The 22829-nt window shown below is 36.5% G+C and overlaps 2 protein-coding genes across 3 annotated transcripts in view; both read right to left on the reverse strand.

Annotated features, from left to right (window-relative positions):
• Window positions 1–1746: 1746 nt before the first annotated feature.
• On the reverse strand, window positions 1747–5126 carry oprk1 (opioid receptor, kappa 1). The gene is made up of 4 exons (XM_039675371.2): window positions 5018–5126; window positions 4502–4794; window positions 3444–3796; window positions 1747–2373 (listed from the first exon to the last, which is right to left on the reverse strand). The coding sequence occupies exons 2-4, from the start codon at window positions 4744–4746 to the stop codon at window positions 1838–1840; spliced, it is 1134 nt and encodes a 377-aa protein (XP_039531305.1). The 5' UTR covers window positions 4747–4794; window positions 5018–5126; the 3' UTR covers window positions 1747–1837.
• Window positions 5127–18941: 13815 nt separating this feature from the next.
• Window positions 18942–22829, reverse strand: part of atp6v1h (ATPase H+ transporting V1 subunit H) — a 38358-nt gene continuing 34470 nt past the window's right edge. For both annotated transcript variants that reach the window (XM_039676469.2, XM_039676468.2), the window contains one exon: window positions 18942–19291. In XM_039676469.2, the coding sequence (XP_039532403.1) occupies window positions 19225–19291 (67 nt within the window). In that variant the 3' untranslated portion in view covers window positions 18942–19224. The remainder of the gene's footprint in view (window positions 19292–22829) is intronic.

A 22829-nucleotide genomic window follows, 5' to 3' on the forward strand; every position in this document is an offset into this window, starting at 1 on the left:
AATTTAATGACAGTATCATTTTCAAATACAGGTAATATTATACAAGTTAGTACAACTGATTGCAAAGCAAAGCTCATTTCATTCGATTTCAAATGAATTCTTTTTTGAAATTGCACATATTAAAACAAGCGGAGAGAGAAACTTTCTAAGACATTCCAAATCTGCTGTTATATAGTAGTAGTACAAGCACATTACTAATAGTACAGTGGAACTTACAGAAGCTTTTCTCACTCTGCACTTCACTGTCCAATAAAGCAAATAAGATGACCAAAAACTTGCAATAATGTTTTTTTGTTTTGATTTATGAAAAATTATGATTTATTAACAAAGTTCGGGAGGAGCATGTTTATTTAATTAACACGAGTGGAGTGCACCCTATCAATGTCATCAATTATATGTAGTATAATTATATTAATTATATAAATACAATTATATATATATATATATATATATATATATATATATCAATTATGTTTTTCAAAACAAGATTTTTACAATTAGCTACTTGTAATTGTTATGGCAATAGAGCACTGATGATGTCATAATTTCTCTTTTGATGAGTGAATCTTCCAATAACAGACTTCTGCCTCCAGGCACATACACACTCACAAAACAAAACACTAAAAGATTACATTTTTAAGCCATCATAGGCAGAATGTCTCTCCTCTCTGATAGTATATACATATAGAAATACTTCATTAAAGTCAACTGTTACATCAATAACATCAATACAAAACAATGTGTAAGGCACCTGACACATGTTTGAAGTGTTTTGCTTGAGACATTTTACTGCCATTCTACCTTTTCACATAAATGCTTTTTTAAAAGCTGTTTTTACATAAACGTTACTCAAAGATTTCAACATTTTTAACATTGTCAAACATGCAATAGAGATGTACATGTTTCCCTCCAGGATAATAGAAAGGATAATACACTGTATTAAGCAAGAACAACCTGACTAAGAAGATTCAGTTCTTTAGTTGGTTGTTTTAAAGCCCTATCTCCCCCTGACCCGCAGCCAAACAAACAAAAAAACAGCTCAAAAATGCTAAGACTCCCAAGGCAACTTAGATACATAATCCTTTATCCACAATCATTCATAATCCTTTTCATACATAATAATCCTTCAATCTAAATCAAATACAGAGAATGTAAAGCGCATTTCAGACAGTAAGCAATTCCGATAACACTGCTTAGACGACATACATTTTTACTTTTCTGTCATTGGAGATATATAGTTTCCTGAGTCAAAATTATGTGACACTGCTGAATCTGATTATTATTATACGTAGATTTTTTCTATCTATAACAATCTATTGTCTACTAATCTACTTTCTATTGTCTTTTTTATAGAAAACAGGGCTGTTTTACAATCCAAAATAAACAATTACCAGTACAAACGAATGCAAACATAAAATGTGTTTGTTTGTTGTTTTTGTCTACATTGTCTATATTTATCATTTCTACCCAAGGAAACTATATGTTTGAATTAAAATATAGTGGCTAGTAAAATAATATATATATATATATATATATCACAGAAGACTTATAACATTACGCAATGACATTTTAACCATACAACATCTTTGGTCGATGGACATGATTTGATGAAAGTGATTTGAAAAAAACAAAGATTTGAATGAAGTGATACTGTAAAAATTTGCATATGGATGGACAGACCAAACAAGACGATGATTTCACTTTTTGCAAACTCTAGCAATAGTTATTTTAAAACATAAAGGGCACATTCTCTTCCTCAGATGGTGGTGGTGATCTGTGTCAGTCCCAGGTCATTGGAGTCCTCTCGACCCTGAAAGGATGATAGCTCCACGGCTAGTCATACGGGTCGACCGTGGCCTCCGTCCCGTTTGGCCTCTGCCGGGCAGGTGTGCTCACGAAGAGTGCTTCTGACCCGACTGACGCCGTGCCCGTCCCCCTTGGCCCGACCCGGGCAGCAGAAGTCCCTGAAGCACCGTTTGAAGTTCTCATCAAGGAAAGCGTACAGGATGGGGTTAAGACTGCTGTTGGTGTATCCAAGCGCCACACAGAAGAAGTAGGCGGCCATGACCGCTGTGGTCTCCGGCACTCCGTGCGCGAGAGCTTTGACCAAGATGAAGATGTGTATGGGCGTCCAGCACACCACAAACACAGCGACCACAACCAGCACCAGGCGGGTGATGCGTCTCAGGTTGCGGTCTTTTTCCCGCGAGCCCGACAGCAGGCGGACGCTTTTAAGGCGCAGGACCATGAGCGTGTAGCAAACGGTGATGATGAGGAGGGGAGCCACAAAGCCGAAGATGAAGACGCAGATCTTCATCACTGTGTCCCAGTAGATATACGGTTCTGGAAACTGCAGAGCACACTCTGTCGTGCCTGCAGAAGAAATATAACAACACTGGTTAATTATTAATCAGAACTGAGGACAGGTTAATCATGCATGCTATAATGAAGCCACGGTGGGAAGGAACAACAAGTACATTAGGGTGAAGCAGAGAACTGACAGTCCCATCATCTTTTTGGGATTTATCTTTGGTCCCACATCAACAAATATTGTACTGTTGACTTTTGAATCTTAAAATTGAAAGGTATTCAGTGCCATATTTTATGGATTCACCGATATTGAATATATGACTGTTAAGTTTTCATGTTATGGCCAATAACAATACAATAATTGCCAATTTTAGAATTCTATTTGCTATATTGTTTTAGTTAATACAAAATACAACACTAGAATGTTTCAAAACTGTATTAATTCGATAAAAAAAATTAAAATATGTCAATTTAAGCATCACAACATGATAATGTAGAGATTGGAATTTTTCATTTTGAGATTCACTAAAGATAACTTTTAAGAATGTTATTAAATTCTCAGTATTTTTAAAGATGAACATTAACCAGTGTTAGATGATGAGGGACTTACCCCAAATATCCAATACTGACACCTGAAAAAATTCTAATGTTGGTCGATAGCCGATACACTATTTATTTTTCTTTTAAAAGTCATGGGTCAGTAATTAAGATTTTAATTTATTTATATTCTTTTGAAAGAAATGGGTCATTTAATTCATAAACATAATTTATATACTTCTGAACTTTCTATTCATCAATGAATCCTGAAAAAAATATGTATCAAAATGTTCACGGAAATATTAAGCAGCGCAACTGTTTTTAACATTGATAATAATAAGAAATGTTTCCAAATCAGCATATTACAATGATTTCTGCAGAATCATGTGACAGAAAACTCAAGTATTGGCTGCTGAAAATTCAGTTTTACCATCACAGGAATAAATAAAATGTATATAATATTATAATATAATATATTCAAACATAAAACAGTTATTTGAAATTGTAATACATCACAATATTGCTGTTTTTGCCTGGGTGAGCATAAGAAACTTACTGAAAAGACTTACAGTAGTGTTTATATCGTGCATCCCTACCATTGTTTGTCTGAGTGCTCCCAAGAACCATTGCAGGGATCCCAGCAGCCGAGGACAACACCCAGATGAAGATATTGATGATCTTAGCCTTCATCGGAGTCCGGAAGTCCAGGGCCTTTATGGGGTGGCAGACCGCCACATAGCGGTCCACGCTCATCATGGTCAAAGTGAAGATACTAGTGAACATGTTGTAGTAGTCGATGGAGATGAAAACCTTACACACCACCTCACCAAACGGCCAGGAGTTCAGTAGGTAATCTGTGCTCTGGAAGGGCATGGTGGTGGTTACCAAGGCATCGGCAACAGCCAGGTTGAAGATGTAGATGTTGGTGGCGGTTTTCATTTTAGTGTATCTTTCAAGAAAAATGAATGAACCGGAAAGTGTCAAAATTAATGAAACACAACCCATCAGTGTGATAAATTCATGCATGAGATTGCTTTCAGGTCATACTTTGCAAACTGACAGCAAATTTCCAAATGATACGGACATTTGTCTTTCATTGGTTTGCCGGTTGTGTAAAGGCATTGTATATCATTCACAGGTCAAGCCCATCTATTTTTTTCAGATTATATCATATGTCTGTGATATATTATTCAACAAGCATTATCTGTGCAGTTTTTATCTCAAATGTTGTCTCCAAAATGAGTCTTTACTCACATGTGTGTCACACATATGTCATATCACAGCCCTGTTTTAGTATGATTTTTATTTGTGTATACAGAATGTGGAGCAGACACAGTCACAAACCCTGCTCAAAGCAGCATATATTTACTAGGTAATTTTGACTTGACTGCATTGTGCGTTTATTACTCCACCGGGGGGAGCAAAACTGCCGTATTCGACTTGAAGACTTGACTAATTTTTTTTTTTTTTTTTGTTGCAAAAAAACAGACATTTCATCCAACCAAACCATTGGAAACGTTTCAAACTATTGTATAAAAATAATGTCTATCAATAGCTATTACAAAATGTAGATACATATTCTCAAATTGAGATTTAAAGGTCCCAATTTGATAACCAATGAAGGGCAGTAGCTTAGGACAATGGCATTTCTTACCTGATAATGACATACATCACAAGGCAGTTTCCCACTAGTCCGACAACAAACACCACAGAGTACACGGCAGCGATGATCGGAATGATAGGGGACCTAGTTTCCTGCTCGTTCGTCCAGCTTTCATTCAGTGAATAGTTATAAATGTCCGAGACAACAGACTGCCATGTGAAGTTGGGCAAACACTTCTCGGGGTGAGATAAGGGGCATTTGTCCTCCCTTAAAATCTGCACCACGTTGCTGTCCATCGTCTGTCGATTTGCAAAATAAGATCAAATGTCGCTGGAAAAGTTCAGCTGCATTATAAAGGTGATAAAAAGGGCAAATTAATAAACAGAAATTGAAAAATAATAACTGACAGCTTTTTTTTTCAACATAATTATTTAGTATGAATTGTTAAAAACATATATGTATATAGGCTATACACACTGATAACGGATACTGATAACTGATACTGCTTACACTTTACACCTAAAAATGTATGTTACATTGCAAAACACTCAAATATAACAGTCTTACCTTATTACAAACTGCAAACCGCTAATTTAATTTGAAAATCCCAAGGTTTTATAACAACAATAATGTCTGTGCGCAATGCGTTGATTTCTTTGCTCCTATTCAATTGATGACTGACTGCCACCTTACGAGAGCAGCTGCCTCTGCCGCGCGTCCCGTATGACATCAGATCTCATGTGACGGTCTCCATACAGTCCTTTAACCAGCTGTAGTGTCTCACTGCCACTCTTAAATATCGGCGGAAATAAAGTTGTCCTCAAACATTTCTTAGGAATCTAAAAGCCTGTAAGACACTGCTATCGTTAAATAAGTACTTTTAGAGTTTTATAAGATGACGCGCGCCAAACTTCATATCTGGAGACATTTTACGCGCGCACTGTGGCGTGAGAACTCAACCGGAGAGACTGCGGTTTATGTACAATATAGCAGTAAAGCCACTGAAGCGCTTCTGAGTATGTGGACATTAGCATATAGCTTTTATTCACAGAGACATATAAGATGGGCAAAATCGCATTGGTTTGTCAAAGAAGGATGTGCGTAATTGTGTTGGGCAATGGGGGCGAGACGTAGCCTAAATACAGGATTAACGAGTGATGGCGTGGCCTTCTGAAATGAAGACAGGCAGTCCATCTGTCTTGTCTTTATAGCAATATAAAATCACATGCCTGTTCCATTTGATGTTTGAATGGTTTCTGGGTAAAATAGATACAAAAAATCAATACAAAGACTCTCTCTTTCTCTCTCTCTCTGTGTGTGTGTTAGCCTGCTTATTTATATCCCATGTGTAAAACAACATACTTTGATTAAAGACAAATTGCATAAAGTCATATAGGCCTACCTACAAAGTTATGTTCGACTATATTAGTATAAAAAAGCACGAGCATCTGATCGTTGCAATGTTATTATGTTTGTATGAGCTCTGCAATTCAGCAGTCACGTTTATTTATAGGCATATAAGCCTATACATTTTTATACAATAGATTGCTTTAAATCAAGCAACTTTACAGAACAAGTGTCAGTGTCTTATTAATTTGATCAGAATATAGGCATACAACTTTGTTTTCTACCATAAAATGGCTCTTCAGTATGTTCATGTTTTTACTTGCAGACTTCCGACCTGGACGGATTGAATAGGAGAAATGAACCAGAGGAGATTTACATGTAAAAGAAGATGGAGCCTCACCGTACACCACATGGACCATGTACTAAGGTGTTTTAGTTAAGTTATGGGTAAGAGGTTTAGGACGTTGAAATATATTTATCCGTCTAACTCTACAAAATTGGTACGTGCTGGCAACAGACATTATGGGAACACTATCAGCGCCAAAATGAATCTGCAGCAGTCAGGTATATTTCATCAGTCATGTGGTACAAGTCCAAGCTCTCGGAAAATTCAGTTTACAAGTTTAGTTTACAAGTTGGAATTACGAGTATGGATGCAAATGCCTTTTACAAGCCAGAATCTTGCAATTATGGTAATTCCAACAGTAAACATTGCCATGTTAAGTTCAGTCATTTCACCTAAATAGCAATGAAGACTACCTATATGTTGTTGTTGTTTTTTTTGTTTTTTTGAGGGAGCACTGCCTCCCTTGAACCCCATGGCAAAAACAACAACAACAAAAACAAATAAAACCCAATATGGTTTTCTGATTATGTTACATGATACTACTTGTACATTTTCCAAAATAGGCCATAAAATACTTCTGAAGTAAGGTTGAAAGGTTGAGAAGAAGTAAGAGTCTAATCCAGGTTTACTATGGAATATCACTTTATTATTCTTTGTCCATTCTAGATGGCAGTTTTTGAAACAAAAATGGAATGAAGCGAAAAAAGAAAAAGGGTTCAGCATATGATTTATGATAGTGTGCTTGTTTTTTTCTTCTAACAACAGCTTTGAAAACAAAATAGGCCTACATGACCGGGGTCGACCACAGCAAGAGCTCTAATGGCACCCACTATTTACTCTTCAATATTGATTTTACTCATCTAACCATACACTATAAAAAAAATCTATTACATTTACGGGAATAACAGCTGCGGTTACCAGAGTTTTCCTGTAGCAACATTTTAGGTTTTACTGACTAAAAGTTTTACTGATTCATCATAAGCAGCTCTTCCACAAAATATAAAATTTTTTTAAATATGAGAAGCAGCACAGCGTCATTCACACAAACATTAAACAGCATCATGGTAACATGTCGAAATTTAAAAATGCAATAAGGATTCATTTAACAACATTACATGAACATAAAACCCTAATGTACATAACTGGTTAGAAAAAAAAAACTAAGATAATTAGGAAGAAACAGTTATTAAAAAAAAATACATTAAATGTGAAGCGTCACACAGGGAATCATGGGAATGTCAATTTACATTTTACTACTGTAAATTATACAACGACTTGTTCTTTTTCACTTCCAAAACCTGTAAATTTAATGGTATTTTACAGTAAAATTACATTAAATGTACCATTATATATCAGTTATTTACCAGATATGGCCAGGAAACTTTCTGTTAACCAATTTACAGTTTTTCAATGTAGCATTTTTTCTTTTTTTTTAAGAAATAGAGTCATTTTACAACTGCCCCGGAGTTAAAATAGTTGAGTTTTACCGTTTTTGAATTCATTCAGCTGATCTCCGGTTCTGGCGGTACCACTTTTAGCATACATCATTGGACGAGACAATTAGCATTTCTCAAAAATGATCAAATTACCAAATGGCGTAATGATATGACGCAGCGCCTGAAAATAGTCCCCAGCTCGGTATTAAGGCCCGTTCAAACCAAGCACGAGAACTATAAATATGACGAAAAAGATAACTATTCATGTGTTCACACCATAGACTGTAAAAAAAGATGGACGACGCCCCTTCGCTCTTTTCCATCGGAGAGAACTGAAGCCATCAATGTCCCGATATGGCGCTGACATCTTGGGACTTGAGTTTGCGCACTTGCGTTTTTTGAGGGGGTAATCCATCAACCAGAAGTTGAAGCCGGCCGGGTGCCGCCATCTTGTAGCAGAACTTCACTTGCGTTAGGATTTCCATTGACTCCCATTCATTTCGGCATCACTTTGACAGCGAATAACTTTACATCTGAGGCGTTTGAAGACTCCATTGTCCTTTATTTATTTCTAAAGAAACACGACAATGTATAAAATGCTCCATTACATTGTAGCTTATGTTATGGCCCCATAGAAGCAGTTTTTTGTAAATAGGCTAACGATTGTGTCATAACCACGCGACTCTCTGTCGCACAGAGAGATTACCGTATGGACAGGCGGAGAAGCTCGCGGGCAATCGGGGAAACGTGGAGGCAAAAGTTTCTCCTGCTCCTAGCTCAAGGACAGCTCCTACTCACACTCTCAGAATTATATCTTTATCGGTATCTTTATAGTTATTGTGCTTGGTGTGAACGGGCCTTTAAGACTATCAGCCTATTTTAGGCACTGCGTCATATCATTACGCCTTCTGGACTGGTAGTAAAGTTTCTTGATTATTACGCAGGAATAACAACTTTACATTTTTCGTCGGTCTTAGTGCACGATGCAACTACAGAAGGCGTTAAATAGGAAAAATGTCTTTGAAAAAAACTCTTTGGTCATTTTTTTTTTTGAGAAATGCTATAGTCTTGGTCACTTCAATGATGCATGCTAAACTATGCTAAAAGTGGTACCGCCAGAACCGGAGATCGCCTGAATGGATTCAAAAATGGTAAAACTCAGTTTAACACTGGGGGAGTTGTAAAATGAGCCTATTTCCAAAGAAAGTGGAGTATCCCTTTAAAATCACTTTCATATTTCACAGCATAGTCTTGTATTACCAGTAATGGACACAACAAACATCTAGTTCATCAGCTTGACATTCTGTGAACGAATTCTTGTTTGTTCTTTCTAGGCAAAAATAGGAGAACTTCACATGTTGCTAAGATACAAAGGTAGGTGTTGTTTGTCTGCTAATTTTTCTCCCAGTGCTTGTGCTTCATAATCAGGTAAAGGATAATTAACATTACAGCTCCATCAGATATCACAAAATCCCACTGAAGGACAGCTTGTGAAGGGAAAAAATTATTTTAATCGGTTATTTTATTTAGTCTCTCTTTCATTTAGTCTACATATTCATATGCATAAACCATAATTGAGTGGAACCAAAGTTGATTGGAGTGTAATTGCCTACATTAATTATTTATTATTTTGGAAGCTAAAACCCAAATATATAAGACAACAACTTCAATGGTTAGATGACCTAACACATTTACTCTATCTCATTTTGCACTAAAACCCTAAGGCTTTTATTATTTTCTGCCTAAAATTAGTAAAAGACAGTTTCAGGAGATTGCTGGCTTTAGTCATTAATATTAACCACAAAAAAAAAAAAAAAAAAAAAAAAACTCCATCAGAGTCACATGAATCTTTTTTTTTTATGATAGTCTTTTAAAATCTCAACACACACATTGTTGAAAAAAAACAACAACTAAACAATCTCACTTAAACAAATATATTTACATACATGCTGCAGCTGTGCTTTACACTAATGAATGATCATTTCTCAAATGTGTGGCATCTTTAGCGAGGGTAAAGTGAGAAATAACCTGCTGAAACTGACCAGTAAGAAAAATTATGTAGAGAAATGCTTTTCTATCTGTTATTTTTCTCTTTTGCATTTGAAGAAAAAGAGTGTGTGAGAGAGAGAGGGAAAAAAAAAGAGATGGTTGGATTGTTCTTCCAATTTTTCAGTGCCCTTGAAGAATGAAAGGAGTGTACTGTGTGAAGGCATCAGTTTGTTTAGAAACAGTTTCCATGGAAACCAAATATTCTTTTATGTATAGGCTATATTCACAAAGGTGCAACAGTTCAGAGTGTGTGCGATTTCATGCCAAACCTCAGACCTCCCAGCCATCAAATTGATTATTTGGGCCCTTGAAATTAAGTGTTACAATGACGACTCGAGAAAGTTGCCCGCAAGGAACTCAGAGATACAATCCTACTCATTCTGCATGCTGTTGTACCAGAGCAAAATAATGAAAACAAACATCAAGGGCTAATCATAAAGTTTCTGAAAATATAACGGACAGGTTATCAACACGTTCTCTCACACCTAAGGGACATCTTTCAAGGTCCTTACAAATCTGTCTGCTAAGCTTGTCATAAACCAAGCGGCAGGTTCAAAATGTAGGGTCTATTACCAGACATACAGTCTGTGCATTCATACATATGCACAAATAGCCTGTAGTGGAACAAATTTACAACAACAACAACAACAACAAAAAATCTGTCTGCCCTTTATCAAATGTTTAGGCGATATTTCACCCAAAAACTAAAATTCTGTCATCATTTACCCAAGAATGTCGGTAACCAAACACACTGTAAAAAAATATTGTTGGTTTAACTTTTTAACTTTTTAACTTTTACTTAAAAATTAAGTAACCTGGCTGCCTTAAAATTTTAAGTTCATTGAAAATTGAGTTAATACAATGAAGGAGATTGATTTAATCATCAGAAACTCAAAATATTATGTTATCTGAACTATATAATTTAAGTTGATTTGACAAAAGAAAAAATGTGATTAAAAATCATGTTTTTTTTTTTTTTTTTTTTTTTTTTTTTTACAGTGTTGATGGCCCCCATTGACTTCTTAGTATGAAAAAAGAAATATGGAAGTCAATGGGGTTCATCAACTGATTGGTTACAGACATCATTCAAAATATCTTCTTTTGTGTTCAGCAGGAGAAAGAAACTCGGTAACACTTTACAATAAGGTTCGTTAGTTAACATTAGTTAACTACATTAGTTAATATGAACTGCACATATGCATTTATTGATCTTTGTTAATGTTTATTTCAATATTAACTAGTATTTTATTTAAATCTTGTTAACATTAGTTAATGCACCGTGAACTAACAGGAACAAACAATGAACAGCTGTATTTTTATTAACTAAAGTTAACAAAGATGAACAAATAACAAATGTATTACTCATTATTAGTTCATGTTAGTTAATACATTAACTAATGTTAACTAATGAACCTTATTGTAAAGTGTTACTAGAAACTCTTACAGAGGGTGAGTAATGACATAATTTTCATTTTTGGATGAACTATCCCTTTAACATTTAACAAAGGTCATATTGTGTAGTAAATATTCCTTTTAGTGTCTCTCCAGTGCAAGATTGACTGTTTCCACATACTGTAGTATGCCCATTAATGTTGACGTTCACATCTATAAGTAATGTACTGCTGCATAATGACTGCACACTGGATTATTTCCGCTTTATTTCCAGTCTATATTCACCTAATTTGTTGTTCACAAACACAGTGACCATCAGTCTTTGCTAAAATGGGCGAGCGTTCATCATGCACGTGAGGCTAAAAAGGAACACAAACTTCAGGCTTTCCATTCCTGCCCATCTGAACATTGTTAAGAGCCTCTCTAAATACAGACAAGCCACAGATGGCTCAGCTGATGGTGCCTATGCTTGATCAAAGTCCGTGTTGTGCTAGTAGTGCAGGCCTGAAGATTGAGCACTTTTAAACTGCCATTAGTGCTGATGGTGCTATACTGGAGGACAAATTTATGGTTGAGCGCTATTCTCTGTGGTTCTGTATTTTATGATATGAACCAGCAATAAATATCACACGCCTAAAACTAGTCAGATTTAAGAGATTGCTGGCTTTAGACATTCTTTTTCATTTAACCACATAGTTTCATTGACTATTTGTAATTACTTTGGTCAAACTGTTTTTTTTTAACAAACAACAATAAAATAAAGCAAATAAAAAAAATTAATAAACGCAAACAACAATAAAAAAGCTAAATAAAATAAAACGATGAAACAAAAAAGACAAATACAGAAATAAAGTAAAATAATAAAAATTAAGCACAAACAATGAAATAAAGCTAAATAAAAATAAAGTAAAATAAAATAAAATGACCAAACAAAATGATAAAAACACAGAAACAAAATAAAAACCAAGACAAAAAATTTAAATAATAATAATAAAACAAAATCTAATTCAAAAACAAAACAAGCAACAAATAAATATGAAAAAAATATTTTTTTTCCCCCATGGAAAAACAGAAACACAACAAAAAAAAAAAAAACAATAAAATGAAAAAAAGTCTCCATTGACTTTGCATTGCGAGAAACTGCCTTGTCATTTCTGACTTATAATTAAAAACAAAACAATGTCTAAAAGCTGCTACGTGACAAACAAACAGAATTAAGTTTTTATAAGTTGTTGACCCCAAAAAATGGACAAAAAAGTGGCTACAGAACTGAAGGCTTATATAAGGGAGTATAACCAACAGAACAGGGAACAGGTGTTTAACTAATCAACAACTATGGAAACTAATATTGACAGGCAAACAGTTATGGTTAAAACCAGACCATTCTCAGATGTAACTGACTTATGATCTGGCAAAGCGTCATAGAAAAATCATTTCCAGAGGGGCGTCACCAACGAACGTCGTGGACAGATCTAAAGCCAATCAGAGCGTCGAAGGAGATGGCGTATGCAGAGCGGCGGAGAAACATCTCAGAATGTTGTTCTTTGCTCGGTTTTTAACGAAAAGGAAATGTTCAAATTCCCAGCAATGTCGTCATCGTTTAAAGCCCGCCCCAACGTTTCTGATTGGTGCCCCGATTTCGATGGATTGGAAACGGGCTTGAATGAGCTCTTTGCCAGACTAACTTTCAGAGCAAATCTAAATTTGCTGGAAGTTGTCTGGGTTTTCCCAGGCTAGCAAACAGGAACAGAGCGAAAACCAAACTATAAGGGTCTGTTTAAACAACACCATTTTCAACCAACTGTAAAAAAAAGTATGCATTTTAGTCGTTCATTTACACAACAAAGGCATTTTGGGTGCCTGAAAACGCAAACTTTTGAAAACGGGTTTCAAATTGTTTTGACAACAGTCTCCATGTAAACAACAAAACATGAATCTCTGAAGACGATGGCGTCATGCACAAGCGTATTACAGATTCAGTCTATATATAGGCTAGTGCCATCTAATGGCCTACAGCAGAATATAGCATTTTTAGGATCTGTGTGAATGGGGATGACATTGTCCTCTGTGTGGAAAAGGTTATTTGTTTTAAGCATATCGTTGTTGTGTAAACGTACCCTTAAACACAAAGAAACTCAACCTTAACACTTACAGTATACAGTAAAATGCACTCTGAATTGAACAAGTGACCAACATCATGGAGCTATCAATCCATTAATAGTTTACAAACCATCAAAGAATGTTTAGACCAGTTCTTTGGTGTGTGAGGTGAATCACAAACCTGTAAAATCTCCTCTAAAGGAATATTGATATCTTTTATCAATCTCACGTTTCTGATCTCCATGATTATCATCATTATTTAGATATTTTTAACAAAGATCATTAACTGACTATCTAGCCTACATTAAATAACACATTCCAGAGAAATGTTTCCAGTAATTCTGATTTTCATAACAGCACAATTTTAATAAATGAGCATATTGGCTGATGCTGCAGGGTTAAGCAGTTTCAGGGCCAGCATGCCATGAAACGGCCCTGATCTCAGCAATCAGAAGCTGAATAAGAACTCCTGTTGTTAGTGAAAGGTTCATTGGACGAGAAGAGCTTCTGGCTGCAAAAATGTCAAATGGATTCAATCGCAGACTGATTGCAACAAAGCGGTATAAATGTGATCCAATATCCAAAGACAGTGCAGCCTAATCTGTGTGATTGTGCAAATTTAGATCATCCACAGAAAAGATTCACAGAAAGTAGCCAAGGCTACTACATTATGTTTAACATAGGCCACTAGGCCATTTATGAATCCGAATAGTTTGGCATTACAGTGATCTGATGAGACTGAAGCTTGTTGTCTCATTTTGAAAACAACAAAATGCAATCATAATTCAGATCAGATTCCATCTTCTACCAGGATGACAGGGGAAATCACCCTTAAATCCAATCTGAGTTTCTCCTGTTTTAATTGTAACCATGGGAACAGGCAATCTGTGACCAATGTCAACAAGAGTGCAGATCCAGTCAATATGGCTAGTCGATAATATTCCATAGAAAGCCATGTCTTCGACTGACAGCCTCACGCCCGTTTCACACACACGCTGTTTGCGGTGCGTGCAGAGATCGTTTTCCGCACCGAGTCTATTTCTGCTGTGCTGTAAACGCTGAATTAAAGTGACAGCGCATGGTTCGTGGTCAAAATGAACACAGATTGACCTGAAAATGTAGCAGTTTCACCATAAATACATTTAATTCAATACTACTTTTCATCTTTTTACTTTAAAGCTGTGGTTTTAAACAAGGAAAATGACAATTTACCTGAACAAGGACACTCCTCTCATTCGTGGAGGTGGAAAAACAAGTTCTTTGTGACATGCAAGATTTATTGTATTGATTTACTTACAGATAAGTATTTGGTTAAATATTTTATATATATATATATATATATATATATATATATATATATATATATATATAAGCATGGAATTTTAGGCCTATGTTGTTAAATTGTGTTTAAACGTGCATACGTCCATTCAAGTTTCTATATACAAAGTAGTGCTGTCAAACAATTAAAATATTTAATCGCGATTAATCACATTAATGTCATAGTTAACTCGCAATTAATCGCACATTTTTATCTATTCTAAATGTCTCTTGATTTCTTTTTGCCCCATTATTTTTTCTCATTTTAATGCTCTTATCAACATGGAAAAGTGGCTCGGCTTGCTTTGTGCAAATGTTTTTTATTGAAAACAACATTGGCATATTGTGTTCAATTCTCACTTGGAGCAAATAATCTCTCACACAATGTAACACTGTCCATCAATACAAGGTCGAAATAAATACTGAGGGTGGAGAATTCGCATCAGCTGTGTGTGTGTGTGTGTGTGTGCTTGGCTATCATCAAGCGGTATTTCCGAATGAACGTTCTGCGATGATGATAGCTCAGTTCACAACGACAAAACACACAGATCACTTTGGTCTTGTCAATGGAACCATTTGGCAACTTTTTAAAAGTAAACTTTCCATTCAGAATCTTATTGGCATCCATTTCGGCGTCTCGTGCTCATCATCCACTTAAAACGTAACGTTAACCAACTATTTTAAACGAGTGTGTGCGGAGCGCCTGTTGTTTTGTTTCCGGTCTAGCGAGATCTGCTTGCGCTTTGGTCGGCGAAGCAACAAAACATCCTCGTGCGGCTCAAACCATTGAAATGAATGTGTTTAATAGCATAGTGAGTGCTGTTGCAAAAGCATGTGAAAGAAAACTACAAAGTTTGCTAGGCCAAAAAGACCGTTAATCGCGCGATAAAAATTTGACGCCGTTAAAATGCGTTAATAACACGTTTAAGAGAATCGCAATGCTGACAATTTGTTTTGTTTTTTAAATAAAAGTTGCTGCATAACTTCTGGATTTGAAATAAAAATAGTGAGTAGCCTATGTGTTTGTGGTTCAGCCGCGGATCAGTTCACACTGGAAACGCGTGTGAAAGCACTATAGGCTGCTCCTGTACCGCATATGCACCACAACGCACACCGCATACTGCACACCGAGTAGGCTATGTGCGAAACGGGTGTCAGTCAGTGCCACGGTGAGCCAACGGTTCAGCTTTGCTGCAGCGGCAAGCATTCAAGATTGTTGTTGAAACATAGGCCTACAGAAACCATTTCGTAAAGTCTGAGTCAATTAGAAGTTGTGTCCTTGCTAGAAAATGTTAAGACCATGATTAGTGCATTTCATAACTAAAAGAAACATTTATAAATAAAAAAACAGCCCTTGAAAATGCTACATGAAGCTTAAAAAGACTTAACAAAAGCCATGGGAGAAGAGTTCTCAAAGCGACATGCCGCCGAGAGCCCTTACACAAATTCATCATTGATTATGGCAAAAGGACGTCTGAGTCACACATCACATTAAGCAGCCACTCAAGTGTGGGAAGTGTCATACAAGCATTGACACGCCATACAGTGCCGCTGAGATGTGGGTTCACTCGAGTCAATTCGTTCTTGACACAAAAGGCTGCATCTATTTAGGTCGGAGGTGTGAAAGAAAGAAAAAACAAGTTTCCCAATAAGGTTGAATCAAACATCTGATAATGCCACTAACAATCTTGTTTCACAAGGTTTTGGTGAGCCTCAGATGCGCCTATTAGAATTCAAATGACCCTCGACACATCTAGCATGAGTTGATAACGCGCTGTGGATCTGTCAGATACCTCGTTGAAGGTCTAGGCATTGAAGGTTATCTCTATCTGGACATCCACAAAGCACACGGAGTATACCGAGCTATTTGCTAACCGATAGTGCTGCAGCTACAGCTTGATTTCCATCTGGAAAAAGAGAACACAAATTACCCACCGGCTGCATCCGCGCTCGTCTGATGCTCTGACCAGTCGTGTATGGAAAAGGTTCTGCAAGGTTATTTTAAAAAATGGGATGCACAAGGAATGCTGAAAATTGGCAAATGGGTTTGTGTTTATGAATGACACTGGTGTGATAACCTGATAACCTAATGGTAAATAGCCCTGCTGTGACATGAAATGAAATGCATGAATCTGATTGAAAATATTCGAGACGCTGTCAACACTAGGAATCTAAATTTCTGTTTGATGTTTTGGGCCATTCACAGAGAATGCGTTTAAAAACCTATGGCAGCAAGAAAAAAAAAGTGAAGCTTAGTGTGTTTTTTAAAACACATCAGCTATTTCTCCATCCAAACTAGCCAATTTAAAGCTCCAGTACGTAACTTTGTTGGGATTAAAAATGATCCAAAAATTAATTTTTGAGCAGGTACATAACCAGCCAGTGTTCAAAACTATCTGTTTGTGTACCCTTTGCTCGATTCAAAGCGGTAAGTTTGTAATACTGTTTTTAATTCCAGTGGTTCTGGTGGATTTCCAGGAAATTCAACCATGTCTTTGTGTCATTACGTCACATCACATCTGTACACATAAAGAAGAGTCTCGGCTAGTAGGCTATGATTGTGTGAGGAATTTGGAGGTGGAGATTTTTCTCACAGCACTTGATATAATTAAACTTATTAATTTGATGGCGGATCCAGAAAGGTTAAAATAACAATCACCAGTGACAACTGATTCACCCGTTGTAAAATGCAAAAGACTTCGGACTTCAGAGTGGCTGCAGAAAAAAAAAGAGACTGCAGCCGAGTCCATGGTATTGACTGAAATTAGATTATATTTCAGTTTTAAACATGCGTCTGACATGTGACGTGCCATAATTATTGGCACCCTTTAATTAAATACTTTCTGCAACCTCCTTTTTCCAAGATAACATCACTGAGTCTTCTGCTATAATGCCCGATGAGTTTGGAGAACAGCTGACAAGAGATCAGAGACCGTTCCTCCATACACTTCAGATTCCCAGATCCATGTTGTTGCTTTTTTTCCTCAGTTCACCCTACTCATTTTCTATATAGGGTTCAGGTCAGGGACTGGGACGGCCATGGCAGAAGCTTCATTTTATGCTCAGTGACACATTTTTGTGTTGATTTTTATGTTTGTTTTGGATAATTGTCCTGATGGAAGATCCAATCACGGCCAATTATAAGTTTTCTAGCAGAGGCTGTTGGGTTTTGATTTTTTATCTGTTGGTATTTGCAAGAATTCATGATAACATGTATCTGAACAAGATGTCCAGGACCTCCAGCAAAAAAAAAAAAAAAAAAATAGGCCATGTCTGACAACTGAATATGCTGGAGTTTGTTTTTGGATGAGCGAGGAGGATTCTTCTCGAAACCCTCCCAAACAGCATGTGTTGTTTGATTTTTTTTATTTTAGGCTTTCTGACTCCAAGACTCTAATCTCTGCAATTCTCCACCTGTGATCCTTGGCGAGTCTTTGGCGACTCAAACTTTCCTCCTCACCATCCATTAAGGCAATATAGACACACGTCCTTCCTGGCAGGTTTGTAACATCTTTAGTTGATTGGAAACTTCTTAATTATTGCCCTGATGGTGGAAATGGGAATTTCCGATGCTTTATGCTATTTTTTTTAGTCACTTTATATTTTGTGAAGCTCAACGATCTTTTGCTGCACATCAGAACTATATTCTTTGGTTTTACTCATTGTGATAAATGATTAAGGGAATTTGGCCTTTGGGTTTCCTCATATTTATACTCCTGTGAAACAAGAAGTCATACTGTAGCTAAACAATTTCACACTGGTCTGCTAAAAAATGTATACTTCACAGATATTTTACTTACATACTGTATATCTATATCTATCTTAAGCCCCTTTCACACAGAGATTCTGGAAAATACACAGATAATGTGACCCGGCATTTGTCCCGGGATTGTTTGATTTCGGTTCATTCACGCTGCCAGTGACACACAAAACCCGTAAAGATCCCGGAAAGGCACATGACGTCAGAATGAGACGTGTAACGTACGTACGCGTCAAAAACATGCACACGCGCATACCGTTCCACAAAGCTGGTGAACGATCTCAGCTTCAGCGCGGATAGTGAGGAGCTCCTGATCTCTACTTCTGTTTAGAGACATATTTGTAATTTAAAATAGACAAAGCTCCCCTAAAGTTTTATAACAATATTCCCTTGGAGCAAAATCTGAGATCTTTTAACCAGCAAAATGTTAAATAAAAGTATGATCTGCATGTGGTTATATTGCACATTACTCTAAAGGAATGATATGATCCAGGGACTTCTGATATTGAAGGATTACCATATAAATATGATACTTGAGTGAGACTGCAATATCACAGAGAATTAAGTGCAAATATGTTTCCTGGCAGAAACATATCTGATATAATGTGATTCTATCCATCCATCCGTTTGTCTGTCAGTCTGGAATATGAAGTTGCTTTGAGTGAAATTGAACAGCCCGACAACTCAACCACTAATGTTTCAAATTTCAAATGAAAAATTAAAAAAACACTTCATTCAGATGGATTTGTTGTAGTAGACTCTTTATTGGAATGCATATTCTTTGTTTTACATTTAAGACATAAATAACATTTCATAATACTCAGAACTGTTCCGATCACATAATGTGACTTTACTTAAGGACGCACAACAACTTCACATAACAAAGAAGAGCTAAATTACACATTTACGGTTTAATACATCAAATCGTTTTTTTATTGAACCTGTTAATTATATATAGCAGAGATTTACATTCACACCAAGAAGACGGGATCAGACACTCAGGCTCACACACAAGCACATGGGCAGTTCAGCTTCGGGCAGCCACAGCTGGAGCCGACTGTTCGGTGGACTGCAACTGCTTCCCCAGGTACTCCCTGAAAGAAAAAACACAAAAGACTGATTATGCCACTTTATTTTTTTGAACAGCTATGGTGGTGCACACCTTTGTATTTCTAGAGGTCCCTTTATGTGAGCTGGCGCTCTAAGCTCAGTAAGACAAAAAGAAAACTGTTCAGCATGCTGAAAGAGGTGATTACCAAAGACGTGAATGTTTGATTGCAGCATTTCCCAACAGCTCCACCACTATATTCCATTCAACCTACCTTCCTGAATAATCTTCATGAGGTTCGATTCTTTCCTCTTTGATTACTGAAAATGTCATTTTACCAAGGCGAGTTAATTCTGAATGACACCTGTGGTTTATCAACTGTTGGGAAATGCTATCTGTCATTTAAATCCTTTCAAAGTGCCCACCGTCTTGATGTCTAGCCAAAGCCGTCAAACCGTATTACCTGTTTCTCCTAAATAGTGACCTTTTTAAAGTGTTTAGCTCTACTTCAGGCCTCAGGTGCTTCCAATAAGATTGCAGAGCTTAGAGACGAGTATACAATTTAGAAAGGACACAAAATAGATCCCATCTGAATATGCATTCAGTATCCAAGAAATCAATACCCACATGACCTACTGCATACACTGAGATGCAGTCTGTGAACGGTCAAGAAGTTCATCCGCTTGAATAGACAGTCTGAAGTTAATAGATGGAACAATACGAGTAAGATCTTCTTTTCCTTTCTTGGCAAGTTTTTCTCGCCATTCATTAATTGAAATTTCTGGCAGCTTGTCCAACAGCTACTGATTTCGACTTGCCAGACTTCAAACACATCAGCTGATATTTGCATGGAAACAAGGCAGATAAGTGCCAAGCTTTTGTACATCAGCAGAGAGTCAGAATGAGAGAATCACAGAAGGCTGATTCATTAGGGATCCAGCAAAAGAGATAAAACAGCATAAAATGAGGATTAATAACAGCTTGACTTCCAATTTATGTATTAATTGAGCTAATATGTTCGTGGCTAGCTTGCAAAACAGGATGTGCATGTCATTAAAGGGTTAGTTCACCCCAAAATGAAAATTCTGTCAGTAATTACTCGCCCTGATGTTGTTCCAACCCCGTAAGACTTTCGTTCATCTTTGGAACACAAATTAAGATATTTTTGATTAAATCTGAGAGCTGGATCACTCCTCCATAGGCTTCTTAAGGGATCGAAACTGGCCGGCCCAAAATTATTAAACACATGATTAAAATAGTCCAAGTGACTGAAATGGCTCATTCTTATGTTTATCAAGTGACAAAGTGACGCAAAAAACAAACTAAAATAACAACTTTATTCAACTATTCATTTCCTTTTCTGTTGGCCTCGAGACTTGATGTAGTGGAATTGCGCAAAGCTAGGTTGTACGTCATACGCATCACACACATTGACCAGCGTCCGCCAATAATGAGCCTACATGTGACGTACAGAACCGTTGCGCAGTTCCACTACGTGAAATCTCAAACCCATCAAAAAAGGAAATTAATAGTTGAATAAAGTCGTTATTTTTTTTTTTTTACGCACAAAAAGTATTCTCGTCGCTTGATAAACATAAGATTGAGCCACTGTAGTACACTTGTAGACTATTTTAACGATGTCTTTAACTGATGATGAACGAAAAGTCTTACGGGGTTGGAACAACATGAGGGTAAGTGATTTCTGACAGAATTTCCATTTTGAGGTGAACTATCCCGAACGGTTTTGTTAAGTAGATAGATTATTAAGTGACTATAGAGGAGGGTTTCCCAAGCAGGAGTACATGAGGGAACTGCAAGGGTTTTGTGAGTGGTCGAAAACAGATGATAAGAGGGTACCTTTTTTCCATATTAAAGGCACAATATGTAGTTTTTTCACCACAAGAGGACACAGTTTACAAAAATAACGAAGGCGTAGATTGATGACACAGCTGAATGATGGGACTTGCTGTCAAGCAGATGGATCTAATAATGTTTATTGATGAATGCAAATATTCATGTTTTTTAACATTACAGTGGTGTGAAGCAGGTCACGATTGCTAAAGAGAGATATCACACGCGAGTCCCGCGGATATAAAAGTTTATTAGACGAATTAAACTTGTGAGGTAAAGCAGCGCTGCTTCAACTGGTCTAATGTTACACTATCACACTAAACTGCATTTAAATGTGTGTCGAAAGTTATAATTTTATACTACGTGATAATTCGTTCGTTTGCTATATGAAACTAGCAGTAAGCTAGATCAACATTCTGACAATATTCTAAGATTTCATCAACATTGATTTGTTTTATGTACATTTGCTCAATGTAATAAAGTCTAATAAAGTTGTCAAGTCGTGACTCGTAAAGCTCTATCAAGTCCAAGTTAGTCGTGGACGTGGTGCTCTCGGCATCTCAAAAATGCCACGCTGATATTGTTCTTTTTAGTTCTCCTTGTTTGTCCCAAAGTCTGCTTGCCATGGTCTATGTTTGAAAGAAACAAGAACTACGTGCCGCTAAACGTTACGCACTACACAGTTGTCCAAATCTGTCGTCATATTTACGTCATGGCTTTGGTAGCATGAACAGAAACCAAGGATAGTCCAAATATTGCGTCATTGACGGGCAACATTTTTTTTGCAAGGACACCACTTATTTAAAGGAACACTATGTAAGAATTGTACAGCTTCAAAATCATTTCGGTGGTAAACAAACTCGTAGTACGGCGAATCATCCTGGTAGTAAAGCTTGGGGGAAGCCGCAGGAAAAACTAGCAATGCAAGTTTGAGAGTAAATACACGTCACAATGCATGTGATTCTCGGGTTAATTGCAAAGTTGAACCATAATAGAGCGAAAGTTTATCATTTGCATGTTGTAGGTCCTGCCAATTTAAACATTTAAGCAATTTTAAACCATTTGAGTGCAAGAAGACGTGAAAGAGAACTCATACATACATGCAAAAAAATGTCTCGGCAAGTATCCTTGTAAACACAGGATGGCTTATGTGAACGTAAACAATTAAGAACAATTATTTATCTTCTGAAGACGTGTCTGAAAAACATAAAGCACTGTTTATTTCATTTTTTTTTATCTTTGTTCTATTGCATTTATCTATGCTTGTAATTTTTTTTATTATTTATTTTTTTTTATTTTTTTTTATTATTTATTATTTATTTTCTATGCAAATTCATTTGCCTACAAAATCACCCCAATCATTCTGCAATGGTTAATTCTTTCCAGCTATTCCTGAGCTATTCAAGTCATCTGGTGATTTTTTTTCCCAACATCACAGTTTATATCGCAGCAAAACTCCAAAACTGTCTAAACAAATTTTCAAATAGGTGCTATGTTCATATATAAATGGCATATTTGAGATATAAACAACAACATTCTTGCCTAATTAACCCTTACAACTACATTTATGACACAATAATAGAAGTATTTGTAAGATTATAGTAGGTTCGCAACACCGCTATTAATGCTCGATAAGAAATGCTACCAGTATATGTCCGGTGGAAACAAGAGGAGTGATACAAATTGTTTTTTTTTTAGTTATTTTTTATTTATCCTTTATTTAACCAGGTAAA

Source organism: Pimephales promelas, chromosome 5, assembly GCF_988280905.1.
Source record: "Pimephales promelas chromosome 5, fPimPro1.hap1.1, whole genome shotgun sequence".
NCBI lineage: Eukaryota > Metazoa > Chordata > Actinopteri > Cypriniformes > Leuciscidae > Pimephales > Pimephales promelas.

Coding starts and splice junctions, on each gene's coding strand:
- oprk1 (XM_039675371.2), bottom strand. CDS start 4,746: ATGGACAGCAACGTGGTGCAGATTTTAAGGGAGGACAAATGCCCCTTA. Junction 3,797..4,501: donor GTGATGTATGTCATTATCAG/GTAAGAAATGCC, acceptor TTTTCTTGAAAG/ATACACTAAAATGAAAACCG. Junction 2,374..3,443: donor GAGCACTCAGACAAACAATG/GTAGGGATGCAC, acceptor TTTCTTCTGCAG/GCACGACAGAGTGTGCTCTG.